This window comes from Manacus vitellinus, unplaced genomic scaffold (genome assembly GCF_001715985.3).
Source record: "Manacus vitellinus isolate BGI_N305 unplaced genomic scaffold, ASM171598v3 scaffold_6_pilon, whole genome shotgun sequence".
NCBI classification, from domain to species: domain Eukaryota; kingdom Metazoa; phylum Chordata; class Aves; order Passeriformes; family Pipridae; genus Manacus; species Manacus vitellinus.
The window spans coordinates 29,227,903-29,251,511 of record NW_021940750.1 but is presented as its reverse complement, the minus strand read 5'-3'; the positions used below and the strand labels follow the sequence as shown (position 1 = coordinate 29,251,511).

Genomic DNA, 23,609 nt, shown 5'->3' with positions numbered 1-23,609 from the left:
CAGCAGTTTACACAAACACTTCTGAATGAGGAGAGTTGTACTCACAGGTGTGGATGCAGAGGGACAGCACAGCAGCCAGGGCTGGAGACCCTGTGTGTGTGAACACATGTGAAGCAGGGCATGCCATTAGCATGGTAGCAGTGTAGTTGCATGTAGTTACACCATACTGGATTACAGATAGTAAACCCTGACATTCAAATTTATCCTTCTTATCCTCCAGTATGTATGGTGTGCTTATTTTTATATGCATTGATATTGTATAACTTCAGGGAGCTGAACTTAGGGCTTCAGACTCTGCTGTGTCATTACTTTCTTCTTAGAATGATATTCCTGTGGGTTCGTGTAACCTGCTTTAAACCATGTTCCATATTTGCTTTATGAATTTGCTCAATTAATAATGCACTTGGGAATCTCTTTTGGAGGGTGAGGGGTGAAATAAAAAATTGTCCAAAGAGACAGTTAGAGGAAACAATTAAAAGGCTAGCAGCAGTGGTATGCTCCAGGCTTAGAATAAATGAAGAACTTTTATAGTGTAAGAGATTTGATAAGGAGCTATGACAGATCCTAAAGAGGAGGATAAGTGTTTATTTTATATGGTAATACGTGAAAAATCTGTATGTACAATGCTTGTGCACATATTTCTAGTTCTGAGCATATTTTCCACCCCAGCCCCAAGAAAAAGAATATCTTGAAGTTAACTTTAACAATGTTCAGTATTACAAGAAAAGTTGACTTTTTAGACAGAGAGCAAAGAAAATGATAATACTGTAGTAACAACTGCAAAGAAGGATGAATGAAACTGTATTTTGGCAAGATTTTAAAAATGAATTGTGAGACTTTATATACCACTTGGGTCTTTTCCATACTTTTGAAACTGCAATTTTGATGAGGTTTTTTGCCTTGTTTCCATTCCCTGCTTTTCTATAAAAAAACACTGAGTAAGCACCTTTACATATCTGAAACTGTTCTCTCCTTTTCTTTCTACTAATCTTGTTATTGTCATACCTGCTAGAGATTTTCTTTTTTGCAATAGATGATTGAATATTTATTTAACAGATATTGAACTATTAAAATAATATGTTTTTTGATTTTTAGATTTTATATTTTTTAAATATTTCTGATGAACCTGTTCTGGGATATAATCCTCCAGCTACAATTACAACTTTTCATGTCCACCTATGGAGTTGTGCTCTTGACTACAGGTAAATAAAATGCAAGTGTTTGTCACTTGGTGGCACTGCAGCTATATATTTATTCTTCAGGAATGTCTGAGTTTGCATACTAAAAAGAATATTTATTTAGGCTTTTTGGGAAAAAGTACTTAACAGAAATCCCTTAAACTGGAAGCAATTTAAAGTAGGATATACACTTGCCTAGGCCTGGGAAGATGTAATTAGGTCATCTGCAGGGCTCTGATTGCACTTCTAAATAGGTACAGAGTATTAATTTGTTTTTCCTATTCGTTGTTAGGCCATTGTTTTTGCCAGTCAGATCTCTACTTACTGTTGAAACTTTCAGCATTTCAAGCAGTGTTGCAGTAGATAAATCCTCTTCTACTCTCAGGTATGATTTAAGTGATTGTAATTCATGGAAGCTCCTGTAAAACTTGTAACACCTGCCTGCGTTTTTGACCTTGGAAGCATTCCTGTTGTGTAAATGATCACACTGCTTTACATGTTTTGAAATATACTTTGCTTATGTGTAATCCTTCTGTTTTATTAGGTTAAATAATTTTTTAATATATTTTTTTATTTAGATTACTTTCTTTAACAACCAGCACTTCTGCATTTTAATACGGTTGAAAGATGTCCTGAAATGTTGTTGTGTCCATTTTATTAATTAGAAACACTTAAGATTTCTTAAATATTTGTTATTTGGAAACAGTATATTAATTAATTAAATATTTAGTGATTAATGAACATCTCTGTAACTTTTAATAATTTTTCTTGCAACTTCAGTTGAATATTCATTCTGTTATACATGTTCTGATGTGAAACATTTACGAAGTTGCTTGATTTTATTGATAAAACTTTTTAAATTACCCTTGAAACAAATGTGTATGTTAGCTTTATCAAAAAGAGAAAAAGGCAAAAAAGGAAATAAGTGACAATTCCGTATGTCAAAAGCATTATTTCTTATTCTAGAAAGGATCAAATAGAAAAACTGAAATGCAAACCCAATATAATTAGTGATAGTGAAAATATGTTACAGTAGTTAATTGCCAGTGGATTTGGAAATTATGAAAAGTTAAAGTGAAGAGTTTGCCTTTAAGATACGTTAGGTATATTTGTGTTTTAAAGTATTTTTTTCCTATACCAATTTCTTTTGACTGATTGGTTGTACAGCATTTGTCTAGCATCTTTATCTTGTTTTGTGTTCTAGGATAATTTTAGATGAAGCTGCTTTGCACTTGTCTGACAAGTGCAATACTGTTATGGTCAACCTCCATAGAGGTAAGGATGTTTTAGATGTGACTAATCAATTGTAGAGCCTAAAGAAACAAAATTACAGTAATATTCAGCATATATAAAGGTTTTTGAAGAAGAGGTCTGAGGAGATAAGGAGCAGCAACTTGAATATGAGTGAATGTGTTGATGAACATCTGAGTGCTCCAGTTTAGATTTGTTCAGAAGTATGTCAGAGAAGAGCAACTTGCAATTCCTCCATTATCTCATTAAAGTTCCATAATGGGTATTGGAGAAAAGCATATTTTTAAAAATCTGGAGTTTCGTAGAAAGAAATTTTCATAGAAAAGAGATCTCATTTTATGAGATGTATTCAGAATAGTTGAACTTCAAAGATGCTATATGGCACAGAGTTCTAGGTTCTGAAAAGGATACCAACTGGTTTGCTCTCATTGAAATAGGAAGAACCTTTAAGGACTGAGGAACTTAAATCAGTATTTAACAAATGAATTGGAAAAATAATGAATCCTTGTACCCACAAATGTGTGTATTTAGCTTAGGTGAGAGATCTCTATTAAAGGACACAATAAATGTATGCCTGTTTTGTTTAAACAAGAAAAGAGGGGAAATAAGTTATTTGTGGCACTGAAAGACGAGTACTATGTGAACATGTGTTCTCTTTCTCTAACTTCAACTAAAAAACTGGTGGAATGCTTAGTCACTCAACTTGTGTGTGCCTGTTTCTCTAACTCACACAGATGGGATGAGGATAAATACCTTAAAAGATTACATTGCACACAGATGGTGGCAGTGGGAGTGATATATTGGATTGAAATTATTTGAGTTCTTGATTTGAGTAGCTGAAACTTGAACTCAGAGACTAATCCTCATAAGAGAAGGAAATGTGGAGATAGAAAAGGTTTTGATAAAACCCTTTTTTAATGCTATTTTTGGCAGTGTAATAACAAGAAATAATAAGGATTGTGTTATTATCTTAATATTTTTTCTAATTATAATTTTCAGATTATGTTCGTGTTATGGATATGGGACTGCTGGAACTAACCATTACAGCAGTAAAATCGGATTCTGAGGGAGAAAGAGTAAGTATTTAATCATAGACAAAGTAAAATGTAAAATCTCCATGAGAGATTGTGATTGAAAATTACCTTATTATACTTAAAAATAAACTGAAAAACTTTCCTTCATTTTGCTATTTCTTTTAAATCCTTTTTGCCTAGTTAAGTAAATTAATTTAAAAACAACTGTGTAAAGGTGCTATTTTTAGGGAATCTGAAGTGCATTCTTACCTTTTTGTTGTTGCTATCTAGACCAAACCACGTTTTGAGCTGCACTGTTCCAGCGATGTGATCCATATTCGTACCTGCTCTGATTCGTGTGCTGCACTAATGAATCTCATACAATATATTGCAAGTTATGGTGATTTACATCCACCTGCTAAGACAGAGGTTAAACGTGGAGTTAGCAAGCCAAAAATGAAGGTATAACACGGCAAAATAATATCAACTTAACTTTGTGCTTCTTGGTAATATGTTTTAATTTTAATCCCTATTCTATTTCCAAATAATATGAGATTTCCTGTGAAGAAATTAACAGATTGTATCTAATTTAAAATATATTTAAGAGTAAAATAATGTATTTTTTTTTCTACTTTGGTCCCTGAATATTTTAAAATGTTTTGTACTGTTTACCTGTTGTACTTTATTCTTTTCTAAAGAATGAAATTCTAGGACATATATGAGCTGTCCAGGTACTCTCATTATCTAAATATCCTGAACCAGAATGTTCTAACCTACTCTATGAATTATCTAGCTTGGTGTTTCAAAGTACTTGATTATTTATCAAGTAAAGATGTTTCTTCTCACAGTTTAAGAGCTGTGAATCAAGCTTTTTCTAGCAAAGTCTTTTTCAACACAACATTGCAGTTGTCTTTCAGATGTAACTCCTCTCCTACAGGTAGAGACCTTTAGCCAACCATCTTCCCATGGACCAGTCCTCGCTGAATCAGAGCAACAGATTCTACGGGATTTGATGAGTGATGCAATGGAAGAAATTGAGACTCAACAGACTGCTTCTGCCATGAAACCAGAATCTAATGGTAAGAATCCTCTAAAGGCATAAGTACACACAAAGTACAACCTTTTTGGAAAGAAAGTGGCCTTGAAAGTTTTGTGTACGTAGAGATGGTGCAGTAAGAATGGGAGCAGATACGTATGATGTCTGAAGTTTTCAAACTATGAAACAGATTCTTGCTTTTAATAACAGTAATGCAGAATCTTGTCAAATACACATTACTGGGATACCAAAGCAGCAGGGAAGGAATCTGTCAAGACTCCAAATTCTGTAAGACTGTAAGTTAGCATTAGGTGTAAGTTTATATGTCATACTGCAATGTGGAGGATTCAACGACCTCTCTTGTGTGTATGAAGGTAGTCCAGGAAGATGGTACATTTCTGAGTCACAGGAAGAACTTTTGACTGTGAGGAATTCTTTCCATTAGCAGATAGAACAAGATAGGTTGATTTTATCACAGGGTTATGGCTCCTGTATCATGGCTAGAGTGTAATTCAGATTTAAATTTGCTAAGGATTTTGTACTGCAAATAGGGTATGTCATTATTTCTGTGATGTCTGGTCTTTTTGATGGTGGAAGGTGAACAGTCACTGTAGTACTGAAAGTTATTGATGCTGTGGTCTTACTACCAGAATGAGAAACTTGGACATAAAAATGCTTGATCTATGTTTGGCAGGTTTTGGGGTTTTGTATCTGTGGGGGGTTTTTGCAAATAATTTTCCTATCTTTTCTCAGTTCATCTCTGCTAGTAACTAGTTATGATTATATTGTAATCACTTTCAATTGTATACTGGATGAATTTTGAAAATTGTATTTTATTTATAGTAGGAAGTGATTCAAGATATAATAACCAAATTTCCTTGATGTAATTGAAGCTAAGAAATGTTTGTTAATTCTTAAATAATTTTCATATTTTGTAAGGATTTTTCCACTGAAACGTTTTTTTTCTCCACCCTTCTTCAACTCTCAGGAGTTTTGGATGACAGATCTCACACTCAGGAACCATCTTGCTCAGATCTCTTCCTGTTTCCAGATGAAAGTGGAAATGTCTCACAAGATTCAAGTCCCACTTATGCTTCGTTCACTCATCACCTCATAAATGAGGCCATGGGAGATGTTCCAGCAGAAAGTGATGATTTCTGCATTCTTTTTGCACCCAAAGTTGCTGTTGCTGTAAGATCCTTTGAAAATTACTAAAAATAGTCCATATATAAACTGAATTAGAGAAAAGCCTATCTAAGACTTAGACAAAATAGATTTCATAGATTTCTGTGATACTTAGTGATGTTTTTTATCAATGGGCAAACTAGCAGAAAAATAGTTTTTCTGTTTGAAAGGAACTCTGCATTGTTACTGCAAGGAATAAGTATTTTCAGATAGATACGATTTTTCTATATCTCAGCACTATGTCATTGTTCTCTGATCTGAATGTTACATTAAACTGTATTGGCAGTTTTCCTACATTTTAGTCATGTTTTATCATTGCCATTTTGACTTACAGTAATGACACAGTTAGGAAAAAATGTTTTAGGCAAAACCCAGTATTTAGCAAAATAGTAGTTTGCACATCTTCTAATCTTTTATTCATTTCTCTCATAGTCTAAGCTTTCAGTATTTTTAAGGACCTAAGATCCTTGCCAAAGCTCAGAGAAAAGCTTGTGTGTTGCTTTACACTGATGTCCGTCCTCTGCACAGTGTTCATGTTGTTCATGGTATTTCTGGTTGTGCTCATCTTAATAGACAGAAGTAGTTCCTGGATCCCTGATTAGGAGCTGTATTTTCCCAGTTATGTTTGAACTTGTTTGTTTCCAAAAGTGCTAGTATGGTAGCCTGGGCTCTTCTGTGGGTTTTTTTGTTTGCTTTCAATTAGTACTTTGTTTCCTTTACAGTTTGAGTGGGGAATTTTTTTGTTTTGGTTTGGGTTTTTTTGTTGTTGCTGTTTTTAACTACCTCTCAGTTTCTAGGTTTTTTTCATATGCTTTTGTCTTTACTTTATAAGAAACGTTCCTAAAACAATTATGTGTTGGATAAGCTTTAGAAGACAATACAGAATAGCTTTTCTTTTCATAGGAAAGAATTAGGCATCTCAATAAAGAAAGCAGATTTCATCTTCCCAACGCTATACACTTTTTTTTTTAATTAGGAAAAAGAGGAAGAACCAGTTATAAAAATAATGGTTGATGATGCAATTACCATAAAGGAAAATCATTTCAGCCAACCTGTTAAAAAAACAGATACAAGCAAAGCTCCTCTGCATTTTCCTGTTCCTCTGGTACGCTATGTTGTAAAGGAAATATCTCTTATTTGGCATCTTTATGGTGGAAGGGATTTTGGGACTGCACCACCAACATCACCAGCTAAAAGTTTCATGTAAGTGTTTCATGTAATTCTGTAGATTAGAACCCTTAAAAAGACTTGATTTTCTTTTAATTTGGAGTAATCTCACTGTTAAATCTCAATGTCCCTTGCTTGCTTCTTTGCTCCCTTCTCACAAGGAGTCAATCACAGAATGGTTTGGCTTGGAAGGGACCTTAAAGATCATCTAGAATCTTCTTCAGTTTAACTCCACACACCAGAGTGTATTTTTCCCATGTCTTAACCTGGACAAGCTGGGTTTGGGGTTTGGGTTTGCTGATTTTTTTTTTTGGGGGGAGGGTGTGGTGGAGGGATGGATTTTTTTTTTCGGTAATATTAGAAGTCAAATTTTCCTAAAGAGATCAGGGCTTAAGGAGCATAAGAGTCAGGTCTACCAGGTGTCATATAAGGTAAAGAGTTATTAAAATTATCACAACCAAAATTAAGAAAATGTTCTCTAAATGTAATTTGGGGGGACACATACACGTAGCATTCTGCTTAAGTATGCATTACTTGAAGAGCAGAAAGAAATTATTTGTTTAACAGTAACACAATTTCAGTGGGTTTTTTTGAAAGCCATTAAAGTACTAATAAGTTACATCCATTGCATTTAGTTCTAGATTAACAGTGAGATAACTTTAATCTGCAAAAGTGTATTTTTTCTTTTTATTTCCCCAGAAGTCCCCATAGTTCTCCTTCTCATACACCAACAAGGCATGGGCGGAATACAGCATGTGGGGGAAGAGGAAGAAACCCTGACTTCCTAATGGAAATACAGTTAAGCAAGGTGAATGACAGAAACAGCTTCAGCCATGACTCTTTGTGTGTGAATGTTACATTCCTTTGATAAGTTTTCCATTAGAGTTCAGTAGGATTTCTTTCAACAGTATCTAAATCTAAGCAATCACTTGGAAGATGATGAAGGTAGAATTTGTGTAACAAAAGATGTATTTACTCTTCTAGCATAGCATTTACTAGCTGAATAAACTTGTTTCTAAAGATGAAGGATATCTATTCTAATATTCTTAATGTTTTTGTTTATTATAACCAAAAGTGAGTAAAGAAAAAGGAAATAAGACTGCAAGAAACCACTTGAGAAGTCAATTGGCAGGGAAGAAACCTTACTTTCCGAAGTGTAGAGGGTGCAGGATTCAAGAATTGCAGGATTGCCTGATACTGGCTTCACTGTGAAGTAAGATGGATGTTAGGATTGAGAGGAAAAAGCAAAGTCAATGTTAAAACAAAAAGTGAAACTCGTTCATTGTCTTATACTGACTCTTCATTTTGGCTTGGATTTGCATCCTAGAATATGAATATATACACAGCTAGAAATTGGAAGATTTCTCCTGCTACATGTAAAAAGCTGAATAGTTTTCAGAAATCCCAATATTATTCCTGTAGATTTAAAACAGTAGACAGCTATTAAAGTTCCTATGTATGGTGTGGTTTTCTGTTTTGTTTGTTTTTTTAAATAGTATTCTGCTGTTAAATGCTCTTTTTCACTGAAACTGATGATGCTGGTTTTCTTTCTGTTGTAAAAGGTGAAATTCCAGCACGAGGTGTACCCTCCATGTGGTGCAGAAGGTGAATCCTGTCTGTTGGAGCAGCCAGTGTCCCGACAGGTTTTTATTGTTCAAGACCTGGAGATTAGAGATCGCTTAGCTACATCACAGATGAATAAATTTCTCTATCTCTACTGCAGTAAGGAGATGCCCAGAAAAGCACATTCAAACATGGTACAGTTATGAAACATGTTAGAAATATGTTAATTTTTTACATTTACAGTGGTTGAACTGTCATCGTGGGGGTTATGTACTCTTCTTAGAAATCTTGCACAAGAAAAAGCATGAGTTCATGGAACACTGAAGTAATATAATTTGTTGATAGTTTGCTTGACTCTTTATGGATATTAAAACTGATTCAAAAGTGAGTTTGAATGGTAGCTTGTCAGGTATTCATGTTGTTGAGATTCTGTCAGTTAAAAAAAGTAGATTTGCAGGACAACTTTTGGTAGTTTTCACAATTTGGTTTTGAACAAATGTCCGCTTGTATGAGTATGATGAGACTTCACTACACATACAGTGTTGTAGTTTTATGGTATACTGAAGTCTTACTAGTTCTATAAAGGATTTATTACTTTTTTGGGGGGGGTTCCTCTAATTTTTATTACATTCATAGTAAGTTTTTATTCAATACTAGCTTTATAATTGCTAATAATATTAGCAGTTATAATCAGATAAGTACAGAGGTTTTGCATCAAATATTTTTCCTAGTTAGTGTTCTGAGATTTAATAATTGTGAATGTAAGTGCTTCTGTTTATTATTTTTTTTCAGTTAACAGTTAAAGCATTACATGTCCGTCCAGAGTCTGGCAGATCCCCACAGGAATGTTGTTTACGTGTTTCCCTAATGCCACTTCGCCTCAATATTGACCAGGTTGGTTTTGGGGTCCATTTTTGGTTTTTAATTTAAAAACTTAGAATATCTGTAGACAAGGCTGTTTATTCAATAAGTTTTCCTCCTGAGACTTCTGATAACCTCAAAGGTTTTGGAATCATGGCTTTTAAAAATCGTGTACTTATTCTTGAATCATCTGGCTTTGTTCATGAAGTGGCTTCATTGTTTTTAATTGAAAACGTTAATCATTAAACCAGAAGTGGTTCACAACATTTTAGTCAAGGGCACTTGACACTCAAGAAACGTGTCTTTACTCTGAAGGCTTTGGTCTTGCTGTCAACTGCAGTGGCAGGAAGAACAGAAATTGTTTTACTTTCCTTAGCAAACCTTTGTTCAAAGTATTTTTGATGTACTCAAGAAACATTTGGATTTTTTTTTAAAGCAGTAAGGAAGGTACATATGTTTGGGCATGCAAATATAAAGTGCATATTACTCTTTGTTGAGGCATTTCTTGCTTAATTTGTCGTCTTCAGAGAGATGTTTGGGTTTTGAGTATTAATTTAGGAGTTCCACATCTACTTTCTCTTTCTGTCAATATACGTTAGAGACGAGGTTTTCATGCTGCTATTAGAAAAATTGAACTCTGTCTAGTTTGCAATAATTTCATCCAGAAAAAATAGCTTGGAAATACTGCCATCTAGTGAGGAAATGTGTTCCCTCTTGGGTGCTCGTTAAAGCCTTTTATCTTTTGTACCATGAACAGAATTCACCTTTACAACTTCTGTGAAATTAACCACAGCTCATTTGGAAGCATGGGGCAGGCTGCATGCAGTCATATTAGAAATACTTGTCATTACTACTTAATCTGTCTTTCTTATCAGTTGGAAACAAAAATGGAAAACAAAGTCCAGATCATTAATGACAGGATGAATAAGGCACCAGTGTGATGCATATGTCAGAAGAAGAAAATGGGATGTAGTAACTTTAGAACATTAACACCACAGATATTAATGACTTTTAATGAAGCAGTGGTGATCTGTAATGATTTGACTGACTTTGACAGTATTAGAAAAGAATATAAAGTGTACTTAAATACCCTTTTATTGGAAATGAGAGAAAATGTTGTAACCATTAAAGCATCTGGGTTCTGGAACAGTCTCCAAAATTACACTAGGAGTGATGAAAACAACCCTGGATTTTTAAGACAGAGCTAGATTGATCATGAAATCATGTTATATGTAGCAGCGGGCAGTGGCCAGAGGATCTTCCTGGTTTCTGTCCTAGATTTTATGTGATTTCTGCATGTGTTAAAGGATCAAAAAGAAGAAATGTGTTTTGTTTCATGGCCGTGTGGAAATAGAGCTGGAATAATAGATAATATTTTTAGAGAATTAGATCTTTGTATTTATTTTAATCTGATTGTATTTTATTTTTTGTCATTAGGATGCCTTGTTTTTCCTGAAGGACTTTTTCACTAGCCTTTCTACAGAAGTAGAACTCTTAGTTACTCCAGATCCTGAAGGTATGCTTTTCAAAAATCTAGCAAGTGTATCTTTGTTCTCCCTTAATGTGGGTACATGTTCTATAAATTCACATGTGAATCTTGTGTGTATAAAAACTTGTGTTGGGGTTTGAGCACTAACATGAATTACTGATTTTTTGGAACACAGAATCTTTGGGTATTTTAGCTTCATATTTTATAATTATCAACAAAGGTCTTCAACACCTGGGATCTCAATTGTATAAAAGGTTTCACTGAAATTGGAGCATATTTAATAAGAGCTTCTGAAAAAAACTGAGAATTGTGCATATAATATGATGTAATTATTAAATAAAACAAATACAGTGTGCTGCTTATTTATAATACTGAACTCTATGTTACACAACTTCAAACTATTAGATAGACATACTATTTTATGAAAGAGGTATTAAATGCTGTATGTATGCAGCTAAAGGAGTACTTCTAATCAACTACAACATCTGATGCAAAAGCAGAACATACTGAAAAGCATATTTCCACTATTGACTATATTTGTGCATTTGTTAGCAGCTACACTTTACCTATTTCTGCTGAGGTGTCATACTGAAATGCATAGGTAATGAAGTGCTCTGCAATACTGCCATTAAAACCAAAGGGATTGTTTATGCTGATGCATCAATCTTGTCTTAAGCTGCATGAAATAATTTTGGTTAATAACTAAAAGTCTAAATATTGTCCTGCTAATAAGCATTTGAACTTGCTAAGGACACAGTTAATGGTGTAAATGCAATCTTTCTGTGGAAAATGTGAGTCAGTTTACTGTGTGTAACTTCTTATCCTAGTTAAAAAGTCTCCTGGTGCTGAAGTTACGTGTAGTTTGCCCAGGCACGTCAGCAGCCTTAAGGAACCGAGTCCAGTCATTTCTTTCTCATCACACAAGCAAGCAAATGAAAATGGTAGCATTGACTCTATGGATGTGGTTAATGGAGATGATGATAATTTCTCACAAGAATCGACGTCATACAGTGATCAGCCAGTATTTTTCAGGTAAACTTTCGTTACAAAATTTCCAGTGACACACAGCTGTTCTGCTGAATGTTTTAAGGAAAGGTGATGATAAACTATACAGACCTTAGGGCAAAGGTGCATTTTTTTGTTTGTTCATTGACTGGGTGTGGCAATCAGATGTATTTATTTCTATCACAGGACAGTAACTAATGACTTTTATTAACTTTTGAATACTACTGTGCACAAAGAAATAAAAATTAATTAAAGTGCTGCTATGTAGAGAACCAGTAATGAGATGTTTTACAAATAAATAAAAAGAGCATTGTTTATATTCTTACATCTAACAATATAAAATAAATCTAATATAACCAGAGATGAAAGTATATAAAGGAAAAGGATATCAGGGAAGAGGTGAGGTATAAGATTAAAATATCACAAGATAAACTCTAATGTAGTCCTGAGTAGGAAGTGACTGTGAAAATCGTAACTTGTTATGCAAAAGTTTTTTCACGTGTATTCAGATTGTAAGTGCCTTGAACAACAGATGTGTGCTTTAGTAAGCAATGCAGAGCCAAATTGTAAGAGCATGGCTGTGGTTCTAGTTCATCATATACATCACCAGGAGAATTTTTTATTAAGTTCCTGTTGCAGGACTAAATTTTGCCTACAGAGCCATCATTTTATGGGTTTTTTTTGTTTGTTTGTTTTTAACTGAATGTTGTGCTGTGAAAATTGAGGAAAGATGTTCACTTGCAGGATTAGTAGCACTCCTGCAGGACTGTTAAATTTATTACAAATGCTAATCTGAACTAGATGTTAATAAACCAAGAAAAGCTGAATTTGCCACTGTATTTTGTACATTTATTCTGAAGTACCAACACAGTAACTAGAGGATTTATGGCTTACAGAAAAGACTATGACATTCTATTCCAGGAGGATGTGAAACCAGGAGTTTCTTTTGGAAGGATAAGTGATTTTATTTCCTTTTCATGTATCTCACTATGAAATTTTCTTTTCACTTTGCAGGGAATTTCGTTTCACATCAGAAGTTCCAATACGGCTTGATTACCATGGCAAACATGTATCAATGGATCAGGTTTGTATATAATGCTGATGCTACAGAACAAAAATTTGATGTTGTTTGTTTTGTTTTTCCCCGACCCCCATGAGTGGGGGTGTATTTTTATGCTCCCTAGTCATTATTGATGTGATCAAGACAAATACAGAACACTTTTTTTTTCTTCTCATTAGTTTCAATAAAGCTTAACCTTGTTGCACTCTTAATTTGAAACCTAAGGGGTGGATCCTCCAGATCTGATTAACTCCAAATGGAACTTGCATGCCACATTTATGAACTCAATGATTGGCTTGAAATCAGAGTACATTGCTGCAGTGCCCCTCAAAGGATGATTCCATTGTCTGATATGAGAATTCTACACTTTTTTTTTTCTCATTAATGCCAGAATAAAATGTCATTTTTTTCTCTTTGTTTCCTTTCCTTGCAGTCTAGTAACATGTGGGCCTCAGAAGCAATGGCAGAATCTGTTATAAATACAAAAAAATGTTCATAGTTCTTCTTAAAATATGCGTTGGTTGTTATACTGCGTTTAGAAACAGATATCAAAAAATCCTGTTTGCACAACCAGAATTGTGCTTTGACACAGCAAATCAGTAAGAAAATATGGAAGAGTGAAAGCAGCAAATTCTTCAATTTGCCCAGCTCTCAGAAATCAAACTGTGAAATATAGTAGCTTTAGAATGCCTGGAACATACTAAAGCCAGAGCTATGTTTACATAACTTATTATGGCTTATTATTTCTGAAGAAGCTGTCTTGTATCCAGATGTTTTTCTTAGAGTAGCAGGTTAAGTCAAATTTCATCTCTTGGAAGTTTTCAGGTAACGTGATTTGTAGCACTGTAACAAGTAGCTTTTGGAAGACTGGGGGAGAATCTGTTTGGACAGAAATACCTACAAGTAAGAGTGGAGATGGTCAAATTATTCCTCACGAGTTGAACAGGTTAAGTAAATTCATGTGACAATAAAATATTTCACTTACAGGGAACATTGGCTGGGATTCTTATTGGGCTTGCTCAGTTGAACTGCTCAGAATTAAAGCTGAAGAGACTTTGTTACAGACACGGGTAAGTTTATTGAAATGTAGATGAACATTGCTATGCAAATTGAACAAGTTTGTAGTGAATAACTGAACATAACAAATGCAAAGCAAATTTTCTGTTAAGATGTACTTTGAAATCCACGATGCTTTTTGACTTTACAAATATTTCTTGAGTCTCGTTTTTTTTTCGATGATGATGTTATTCAAGAATAACATCTAATTCAGAACAGTATTTAATATATGTGCTAGTCTTGGTGATAGCACACTTCAAGAGATATCTTCAAGAGATATCTTGAAGTGTCAAAAGATGACACTTGAAAAAGCTTTTCTTTTGTTTAAATGCCATCTTTTACTTCAGTGACTAATGAATGCATTTATCTTGTTGAGAATTGTATGTTTAAAAAAAATAATAATTTTATTTATTTTAGTTTGTTAGGTGTGGATAAATTGTTCTCCTATGCCATCAGTGAATGGCTTAATGATATAAAGAAAAACCAGCTACCAGGAATTTTGGGAGGAGTAGGACCTATGCATTCTCTAGTGCAGTTAGGTAAGTTAAATCTTATTTCTTCTCAGACGCATGACAGTTTTCTTAAAAACCAGACAACACCTCTCCCCACTAAAAAGCTCACCACAAACCATGTTGACCCTTGTTTTCACTTCTTTTCGAGGCATTCTGCTTGTTTAAGAGAACTTTCTGACTGTGGTGTTCTGTCTTCACTTTCAGTCCAAGGTCTGAAGGACTTGGTGTGGTTGCCGATAGAGCAGTACCGGAAGGACGGACGTATCGTCAGGGGCTTTCAAAGAGGAGCAGCTTCTTTTGGTACTTCCACTGCAATGGCAGCACTGGAGCTGACAAACAGAATGGTTCAGACTATACAGGTACAGTGTATTACTTCTGAAGTTAGACATAAAATGAGAAATGCTCCTAGTAAGTGCTCTATATTAAACTAGAATCTTAATGCTGTAAATTTAAGGTTGGGAGTATGTATTTAAAAGGAAAAAAATGCAACTGTATAAATAGGAAAGCAGGGACTGGGCAGAGTTTGCATCAATCTGTGAGGTGAGAACTATGGCATCAAATGCAATAGTTGGAAAACTGTTAAAATACTGCTGAACACCCAAGCTGCTACATGTTTCTTATGACTTTGATGTATTACAATGTACAGTTTAATACTAAAATTTTCAGCTTCACTAGAAGATCATTTATATTGATAAAGATGAGTTCTTCACACATGTATTTTCCAGTAATAGATTCTTGCCTTTTCTAAAAATCTCAGCTTATCTGTGCATATTTAAAACAAAACAAAAAAACCCCACAAAACCAACAAAGGAAAAAAACCCCAAAACCTAAACCCAGTACTATTTGTGTTGATGTACACAAAGTCTATAAAATTTTCTGGATTTAATCCCAAGGTAATCTTGGATTAAAGAGTTAATAAATTTATGTTCCTTAATGTAAAATACATAATGAAAATACACTTTTACCACCTGATTTTGCAAAAATTGTGTACGTGCTTAAGCTTGAATATATATAGTAAAAAAAAAAGTGGTGTTACTCACGAATGGGATTATATGTGTTCTTGTGTGTTTGTAAGAAATATGTACCATTGATCAAATGTTCGGTTTCTGTCTTGAGCATTTCATGCAGATTAGAGGATGCCTTTGAAGAGACAAAAATTAGAAGGGGAGAAAACCCACCTAAACCCACAACATTCATTCTTTCATTGTGGAACTTAATGTATAGTTACAGCCACACCCATTCCAGAAGTTCTTATACAAAACCCTAATCTTATGTAAATGAGTATTATTTGTGGAATAAGAATTGTTTTATTTCAATGATATCATCCTATTAGTAGTTTAAATTTGCAGTTGGGTACCATAAGACTTCTTACATGGTTTGCATTTGCTCCTGATCTTCAGGCAGCTGCAGAAACTGCATATGACATGGTATCACCAGGGCCTACCTTTATTGAAGCAAAAAAGATCAAGCGATTCCCTCGCCATCGTTTAGCTCATCAGCCAGTAGACCTACGGGAAGGTGTAGCCAAAGCCTACAGTGTCGTAAAAGAGGTGAGTGCAAAAGTGACTAACAGATTAACAGATGCTAGTTTAAGCTGACCAAATAAAGAAGAGGATTTAGGTTTTGAACAAGACTGTCTTCATCAGTAAACTTAAACCAACAGAAACCTTGCATGGAAAAAGCAGAAGTAAACTAAGATATCGTGCAGATAAATGTGAATAGGACGTGAGTGCTCTACAGCTGTGATGGTTTACAACTATTGTAAATCCTGTAAACTTGATTTCCTGCACTGTATCATCCGTCCTTACTTCCTGCCCACCCCCTTCCTCCTCCCTTTGGAGTTACTGTTAATTCTGAGGTAGAGTTTAATCATAATGCTGGATTTAAAAGAAGTGAAAGCTTTTACAGCGTGTTATAAATTAGAATGCTGACCTGTTTTTATTGTATTTTTGTACTGTACTTTTAGTTACACATGGTATGGTGTCTATGAAGTAAGGTCTCAGCTGAGTTTCTAGTGAACTCCGTGATTTTTTAATAGCCCACAGTACCCCACAGCTTTTTCCCATATGCACAACATGTGCCACTGGAAGTCAGATGAAATACTTACATCTCTGAGTTCACAGAAGAACAACTAAATCATATTTGTATCAGTCTAGTTGTACTACAGCTATAATACAAATCACCAAGATGAGAAATACTGAGCAGTTTAAAATTTCCCTAAAATTAGGAGAGATTGCTTTTTCTTTTTCAGTGTAACTGATTTCTTTTTATTTCTCAAAGGGTATTACGGACACAGCCCAAACCATCTATGAGACTGCTGCTCGTGAGCATGAAAACAGAGGAGTAACTGGAGCAGTAGGAGGAGTCCTCCGCCAAATCCCACCAACTGTGGTGAAACCTTTCATTGTTGCAACAGAGGCAACCTCAAATGTTCTAGGTGGAATGAGAAACCAGATCAGGCCAGATGTGCGTCAAGAAGAGTCTCAGAAGTGGCGCCTTGGGGAGGATTGAGATTGTAAATCTGGCTCAGCACACAGGTAGCAAGGCTGGAGGAATGTCCTGTTGGCAGCTTTAGATGGAGCTCACTTTTTGTCATGCTCATCTCAGGAACAAATGAGGTTTTCAACTGTTATTCACAAAACATCCAACCAAAAATATTTATGAGGTGAAAAGCAAATTGGTACGTGCTCATACTGTGTTACCAATACATTTGGTAGATAGTGCCAAACGTAGTGAAGCATGCGCTGCCAACTCAGAGACATGCTTGCTCTGTTCCATTTACCATATTTTTCTTGGTACATTTAACATCTGAAACAGTAGCCTATATGGTGAAGCTAAGTGGACTTTAAAGAAGTTTTCTGAGCATAGTCAAAGAACTGTCTTCAATAAAGGGCTCTGCAGATGCTCTTCACTGACTAAAGAATAAAAACCTTCATTGTGGACATGTGACATGAAGGCTGTGTAATATGGAAGCAGATAAGATAATACTGTTTAGTGGTCATAAGCATCGCTTTTAGCGTGGCACTTACAGCAAGGACAAGATTGATAACCATTCAGAGTTTAGATTCAGTGTTGATACACCTCCAAACAGGATTTGGTCCTAAATATTAAATACCTACTTTTGTGGGTTTTGAAGAACCTGAATGTTGCAGAAATGTTCTGTTGTGTTGCACTTTAAAAGATATGGCCTGTATATTGTGCTTTTTTTATAGTGTGAATAAAATGTAATGTGCATTATCCTTTATGTGGTTTAGAAGCTTACACAAATTATTGAAAAGAGCATCATTTGATGATGATCCTACAGAAAAGTGTCTTAAATTTATTTAAACTCATTATATGTTAAAACATTTTTTGTCTTCTGTTATACTAACTACAATGCTAAAAATACGTGTTCTTCAAGAAAACAGGAGTTGATTTTAATTGTGGCCAACAGTTTTTTATAAGAATGAAAAATCATAAGTAAAAATGAATTATTTCATGATTTCATAGTTAAAAGGCTATACAGACTTTATTTTAATACTCTGCTTTTGTTTAAAGTTCATATTGTTGCAAAGCTGCAGCTCTCACAAGATATTTTTAATTTAGATTGTGTGTCAGTTATTTGGAAATGAGTATTGGGGGACGTTTAATTGGAACTTGGAATGGGTGAGAGGATTTAAAAAAAGGACAGCAAAACTTCAAGAATCAAAGTTGGTACTGACATTATTTAGTATTTAGTAGGTGACCAGGGTCTCCACAGAGCTTTATTAAGCACCTGACATTGCACCATTTTGGGGCAGTTAAAAGGCTTGGCACTAGCTGTGCAATAATTAACTTCTTTTATCTTATATTAGCAAAAACTGGAGGCTAAAAAGTAAAGACTCTTTTCAATACAAAAATACTCACTTTGAATTTCAACAGGTTAAACTTCGAATGACTAGCCAGGATGTAAGTTTGTCATAGTCCTGTGCTAATAATAAGTGGAAATTCTGCCTATATGCCATGTGGAAAATCTCCACTGAAAGGGAGACATCAAATGCTATTGATCAGACTTCAGTCTCTAAGGGTAAAGAAGAAGTAGTTTACCTCTCTTTTATTTAATATCTGCCAATAGCATGACAAACAGGAGTGTATGAAGGAAAATAATTGTTGCTTGTTCATGCTGATACTATACTCCTTATTCCTGAACACCAAAGAATCTGCCTGGAGGGTAAAGGATTTGAAAATGTCCCCTCTGCTGGGAAGACTTTTGCAGTATGCTTTATTATTTTTCATAAAAAAAAGTTCCAGTTAAAAGCAAATTCCTTCATTGGGTGTCAGGTGATATTACAAAGGTTTGTTTCCAATTGCTGGAATTGTCTAAGTTGTGATACACTTTGAAGACCTGGTTATTTCAGTTAAAAGACTTGCTGCAAGCAGGAGGAGATACTTTTGAGAGGATGAAGACCTGCAGATTTAATGACATGAAGTATTTTTTGATGTAAAAATGCTTGCTGCAGTGCATACTTTTGTCCAGTAAGTAGAGAGCTCTGCTTTAGTGAGAGCTCAAAGTGTGAGAATTTTTGCACAGGAATGAGTTCCATGTTTGCAATGTGGCACCTCCTGAATACCTTCTCAAGAAGTGGTGAGGAGTCAATGCAAGTAAGTAGCAATGCATCTTTTTCATTTGCAATTACCATACTATGTAATTTCAGCTAGTCCAGTTCATCCAGTTAGAGTACACTGCAATAGTATAACTCTACATATTTTCTTCCTTTTTGACATTGCTGAGAAGGAGCAGTGGCATTTCAGTGTTCTTTTAATTTTCAATTCTGTCAATTGATTGTACTGCAAGGCAATTAGAATATATTTTTATATGAGGGCATGGTGTCAAGTAAAACATTTTTATAGCGTGTCTCTCATTGTCAGCAATACAGATTGTATGAATTTATTAAACTTCACTTTTCACTATGTAAACCCTCTCATTTACTGCTTGCACTTTATTGAGCCTTTTCAGTGAAATCGATTCTAAATTTTTTTCCAACATTTTATTTTTACAAGCAGTTTTTTAATTTTAGGGTGTGTATTCTGCATTGTTGCAGTGTTTGAAATGTTTAAAAAAACCTAAAAGCTCACAAAACTTGTTAAACTAGTCTTTACATCAAACTAGTTTTCAGAATGTCTTGTATGGATTGGCTTGTGTTTTAAATCAAAAAGCATCATGTATGAGAAGGAATTCGTCAAATGTTCTCCTCAATGCTGTAAATTTTCAAGCACTTAGAAAATACACAAAATGAGATTTGACTCTTGACATATTTCCTGGAAATGGAAGCCTATGGATATGTTACTGTATTCTCCGTTAGCATGAGGAGATTTGTGAAAATATTGTTGTACTTGAATTTTCCACTGAAACGAGTTGCTATAGATACGGACACCTCATATTTGTAGAGGCTGTAAACTGACACAGTCAATGTTTAATTCTCTCCACATTCTCTGATGTTGAACTGACTAACACTACTACTGCTACTACTGTTACTTAGTCCAATACCGTCCTGATAGACAGAACTGTCATCCTGGCTTTTCTTAAGTGTCCAGGTGCTTCAAGTAATACATCAGTGAGTGCCTGGGAAGTACCTGAAAAAAAGACAACCATCTTTTGACAACAAACAAACAAAAAAACATCCTTACTAAGAATCTTAGCAGTGACTCATGGCAGCAAATCATCACATCCATGCAAAGGCAGCTTCCATTTTCTTTCCAATATCTGTTCATGGTTTCTAAATCCTGTAGGTTTTCAGCAATGCAGTGTATCCTACACATACTTGCCTAATGATAAGTATCATCAGTGACTCACTGGTCAGTCCCCAGTGAATTCATCTGTGCTTAAGGGATGTGACCATTTGCTCACTAATTGTTTGATTGTGAACATCCATTGCTTGCTTTCATTTAGAGTTCCTTAACTGAGTTGCCAAGAAAGGTTTTTTAATAAACCAAAAACCTATTCGATGGTTATGAACAAAACACTCTTACTGAACATGATCCATACACCTGTAAATGTGATAATGATTTTACTTTAAATATTGAAATGTATGCATTTTGTAAAACAATGAAATTCAAGAATTTGTTTGGAGTAGTTAAATATTTCTAAATTTTTTGCATACCCTAAATGCTTCAGCAGTATAGGTCAGAAAAGGTATGAGTATGTATTTCGGTTTGGTTCCTAATGTGCACAGTTCTTCAGTCTCCAGGCCTCATGATTTAAGCTTCTGACAACTGTTTTAAGTTGCTCTACATGCTGAATCTTGTTTACAATTAAATATTAGATACTACAAGTTAAATACATAAATACAAATCATGCATTTGTACTGGATTTCTTAATAGTAAGGTAGCTCAGACAGAAACACAGCAGTTTGTGTATATGTTTGTGTATATTTTTTACATTTTTGCACTTACAGTAGTTTTGTTGTATTGTTTGTATATAGTTTGCTAGTGTAAAGAATATAATCTCATGAAATAGAAACCACTGTTGAAGGGAATTGACTATTTCAACTTGAGTTATTTTGCTTAAAGTTCTTGTCCCCTCAGTATGTCCTTGAGAATTATTTTTAACCATAATTTATATGGCACCAAAAGTGTATATTTTAGCTTATTAAAATGCCGAAAGGCCTGAGTGCAAATAGGTTGTCTGTTAAATACATTTAATGGAAAAAAAAAACCCGCAAATTTGTAACAATACATAAATAAATATCTGAATTTGTTCCTTGAGTTGGTTTTCTCTACCTGTGAATATAACTGACCCAGAAAACAGTCTCCCAAAATACTTGAATTAACTTAAAACTTTTTATCTACCTGACTGTTGTACCTCAAAAAAAAAAAAATTATACTGATTAAAAAAGGAAAGCTTTAAAATTGCATGGAGGTCAAAACGTAGGAAATGTATTAAGCTGGCTGATATAACCTGAAACCACCTCTGCTCTGCACCAGCAAAGTGCTCTTTACCTGTATGATCAGATATTGTGCCCCCATAGGCCTGTTGCCACATTTATTTACTAAGAAAGTATATCTTATTTCTGCATTCAGTGGAGATTTTTAAAGCTTTATTAGCTTCCAAACTCTGTGAAGGATGCAAAATAATAAATGTCTTTCAGGATGCTTCTCTAATACCCATTTCACATATGTTAAGGTACAAGCATCTGAAAAGAGATCTGAGTACTGGGCGGTATTAAATGCTGGTGCCAGTGCCAGGACCCTGAATAATGTGACAAGTGTAAATAATTTTCTGCTGTGTTTTGTAATGATGTAACATTCTGGGGGATGAGGGGTGGTCACTGTATAAGGCCTGGATAACTATTCTGTCAAACAGTAACCCTTCGTTTAAGAAGGAAGCTGACTCCCATCCTGTGTATCTCTTCTTCCCTCCCTGCCTTTTTTTTTTAAGCAAGACCTCACGTGGATTAAAGGAAGTGGTAAAGTTCTTTCTCTTTGCAATACTGAGGCATACCAAGGATAATTCTAATCTTGCCCCAGACTAGCAAAGGAGAATAAGGCCACAGCTGATGACACTCCAGCTGAGAATTTATGGAAAGCCACCAGTAAGACATACCAACCTGGAGCAACATGAGTTGGTGTCCTTGAACTCCACTCCTAATTGAGCATGACTGAGGCTCAAGCATTCCTTTTTTTTTTTCCCTCGTAAATGATTTTTGCTAGCAACCTTTGAAATGTGGTATTAAATAATGGGATTTTTTTTTTTGCCAATTCATGTTTCTGGGAAATAGTGTTTTAAACCATCTTGTATTATCAGAGATTATAAAAGATTTCATAAAGCTACCTTTTTGTGAGAGAAATTGAAGTTTCAGAGATGTTTTGTTCTGAAACAGACTGATTAGATGAAAGCAGAGCTTACTGAAGGGCAGCCATGAAGTATTCATGACCCCACAGGCAAGGAAGCAGTCCAAGCTTCTTAGATGTTTGTCAAGAGAATTTGTGAAATAGTTATCTGTAGTGAAGTTCTCAGGCTCTTATTTGCTCTGTTGTTGATTTCATTCTTTACTAGGAACATGAATGTTAAACTTGGCTCTTGCAGGCCAAAGAGTGGAAGGAAGCCTCTAGGGAGGAGAAGAGATGTGTACCTGTTTGAGCAGGAGGCAAGTTTTGGCGATATGGGGGTGTATACTCAATAAAATGGAGCTTGGTCCATTGTAGCCCATGGGCACAAAGATAAGTAGGCACTATATCCATTAGAAAGCTTTAACTTGCACCTTTAGACTTCAACACTTGGCAGTTGTTTGGTACTGAAGATTTGTTGGTGGCTCCAACAACTGCATGAATCTCCCAGCACTTCTTTCTTTTCCTTCTTTTCCTTTCTTTTCCTGTCTTTTCCTGTCTTTTCCTTTCTTTTCCTGTCTTTCTTTCCCGTCTTTCTTTCCCGTCTTTCTTTCCCGTCTTTCTTTCCCGTCTTTCTTTCCCGTCTTTCTTTCCCGTCTTTCTTTCCCGTCTTTCTTTCCCGTCTTTCTTTCACGGTCTTTCTTCCGTCTTTCTTTCCCGTCTTTTCTTCCCGGTCTTTTCTTTTCCGTCTTTTCTTTCCGTCTTTCTTTCCCGTCTTTCTTCCCGTTCTTTCCTTCCCGTCTTTCTTTCCCGTTCTTTCTTTCCCGTCTTTCTTTCCCGTCTTTCTTTTCCCGTTCTTTCTTTCCCGTCTTTCTTTTTCCCGTTCTTTCTTTCCCGTCTTTCTTTCCCGTCTTTCTTTCCCGTCTTTCTTTCCCGTCTTTCTTTCCCGTCTTTCTTTCCCGTCTTTCTTTCCCGTCTTTCTTTCCCGTCTTTCTTTCCCGTCTTTCTTTCCCGTCTTTCTTTCCCGTCTTTCTTCCCCGTCTTTCTTCCCCGTCTTTCTTCCCTGTCTTTCTTTCCTGTCTTTCTTTCCTGTCTTTCTTTCCTGTCTTTTCCTGTCTTTCTTTCCTGTCTTTCTTTCCTGTCTTTCTTTCCTGTCTTTTCCTGTCTTTCTTTCCTGTCTTTCTTTCCTGTCTTTCTTTCCTGTCTTTTCCTGTCTTTCTTTCCTGTCTTTTCCTGTCTTTCTTTCCTGTCTTTTCCTGTCTTTCTTTCCTGTCTTTTCCTGTCTTTTCTTTCTTTCTCCTCTTCTGTCTGTTGAGTTTGGAAATGCTTCCTACTGTGTGTACAGCACAGTGTGAGAGAGATTTATGGCTGCTTGTAAGTGACAGAAATTGTGAGTTTGAGATGTTTGACAGTTCCACAACTGTGGCAGTCCTTGGCTGAATGGCAGG

General features: G+C 35.2%; 2 protein-coding genes across 4 annotated transcripts in view; one reads left to right on the top strand and one right to left on the bottom strand.

Moving 5' to 3' along the window:
- ATG2B (autophagy related 2B) overlaps positions 1 to 19,311 on the top strand; it is a 46,682-nt gene extending 27,371 nt beyond the window's left edge. For 2 of the 3 annotated variants that reach the window (XM_029964340.1, XM_018082477.3), the window contains exons 24-42: positions 1,096 to 1,202; positions 1,471 to 1,563; positions 2,383 to 2,453; positions 3,429 to 3,505; positions 3,734 to 3,904; positions 4,380 to 4,521; positions 5,467 to 5,669; positions 6,640 to 6,866; positions 7,530 to 7,638; positions 8,393 to 8,587; positions 9,186 to 9,287; positions 10,692 to 10,770; positions 11,571 to 11,775; positions 12,763 to 12,832; positions 13,796 to 13,878; positions 14,282 to 14,403; positions 14,581 to 14,735; positions 15,777 to 15,926; positions 16,657 to 19,311. In XM_029964340.1, coding sequence (XP_029820200.1) covers positions 1,096 to 1,202; positions 1,471 to 1,563; positions 2,383 to 2,453; positions 3,429 to 3,505; positions 3,734 to 3,904; positions 4,380 to 4,521; positions 5,467 to 5,669; positions 6,640 to 6,866; positions 7,530 to 7,638; positions 8,393 to 8,587; positions 9,186 to 9,287; positions 10,692 to 10,770; positions 11,571 to 11,775; positions 12,763 to 12,832; positions 13,796 to 13,878; positions 14,282 to 14,403; positions 14,581 to 14,735; positions 15,777 to 15,926; positions 16,657 to 16,887 — 2,592 coding nt within the window. In that variant the 3' untranslated portion in view covers positions 16,888 to 19,311. The remainder of the gene's footprint in view (positions 1 to 1,095; positions 1,203 to 1,470; positions 1,564 to 2,382; positions 2,454 to 3,428; positions 3,506 to 3,733; positions 3,905 to 4,379; positions 4,522 to 5,466; positions 5,670 to 6,639; positions 6,867 to 7,529; positions 7,639 to 8,392; positions 8,588 to 9,185; positions 9,288 to 10,691; positions 10,771 to 11,570; positions 11,776 to 12,762; positions 12,833 to 13,795; positions 13,879 to 14,281; positions 14,404 to 14,580; positions 14,736 to 15,776; positions 15,927 to 16,656) is intronic. The other variant, XM_018082479.2, reaches the window with a different exon arrangement.
- A 3,540-nt stretch (positions 19,312 to 22,851) lies between these two features.
- Positions 22,852 to 23,340, bottom strand: LOC115307921 (nucleolar protein 58-like; the record flags this gene model as incomplete). The annotated part of the gene is made up of 1 exon (XM_029964141.1): positions 22,852 to 23,340. A coding segment is annotated over one exon (489 nt), but the record flags the coding sequence as incomplete, so codon positions are not given.
- Between the last annotated feature and the right edge of the window lie 269 nt (positions 23,341 to 23,609).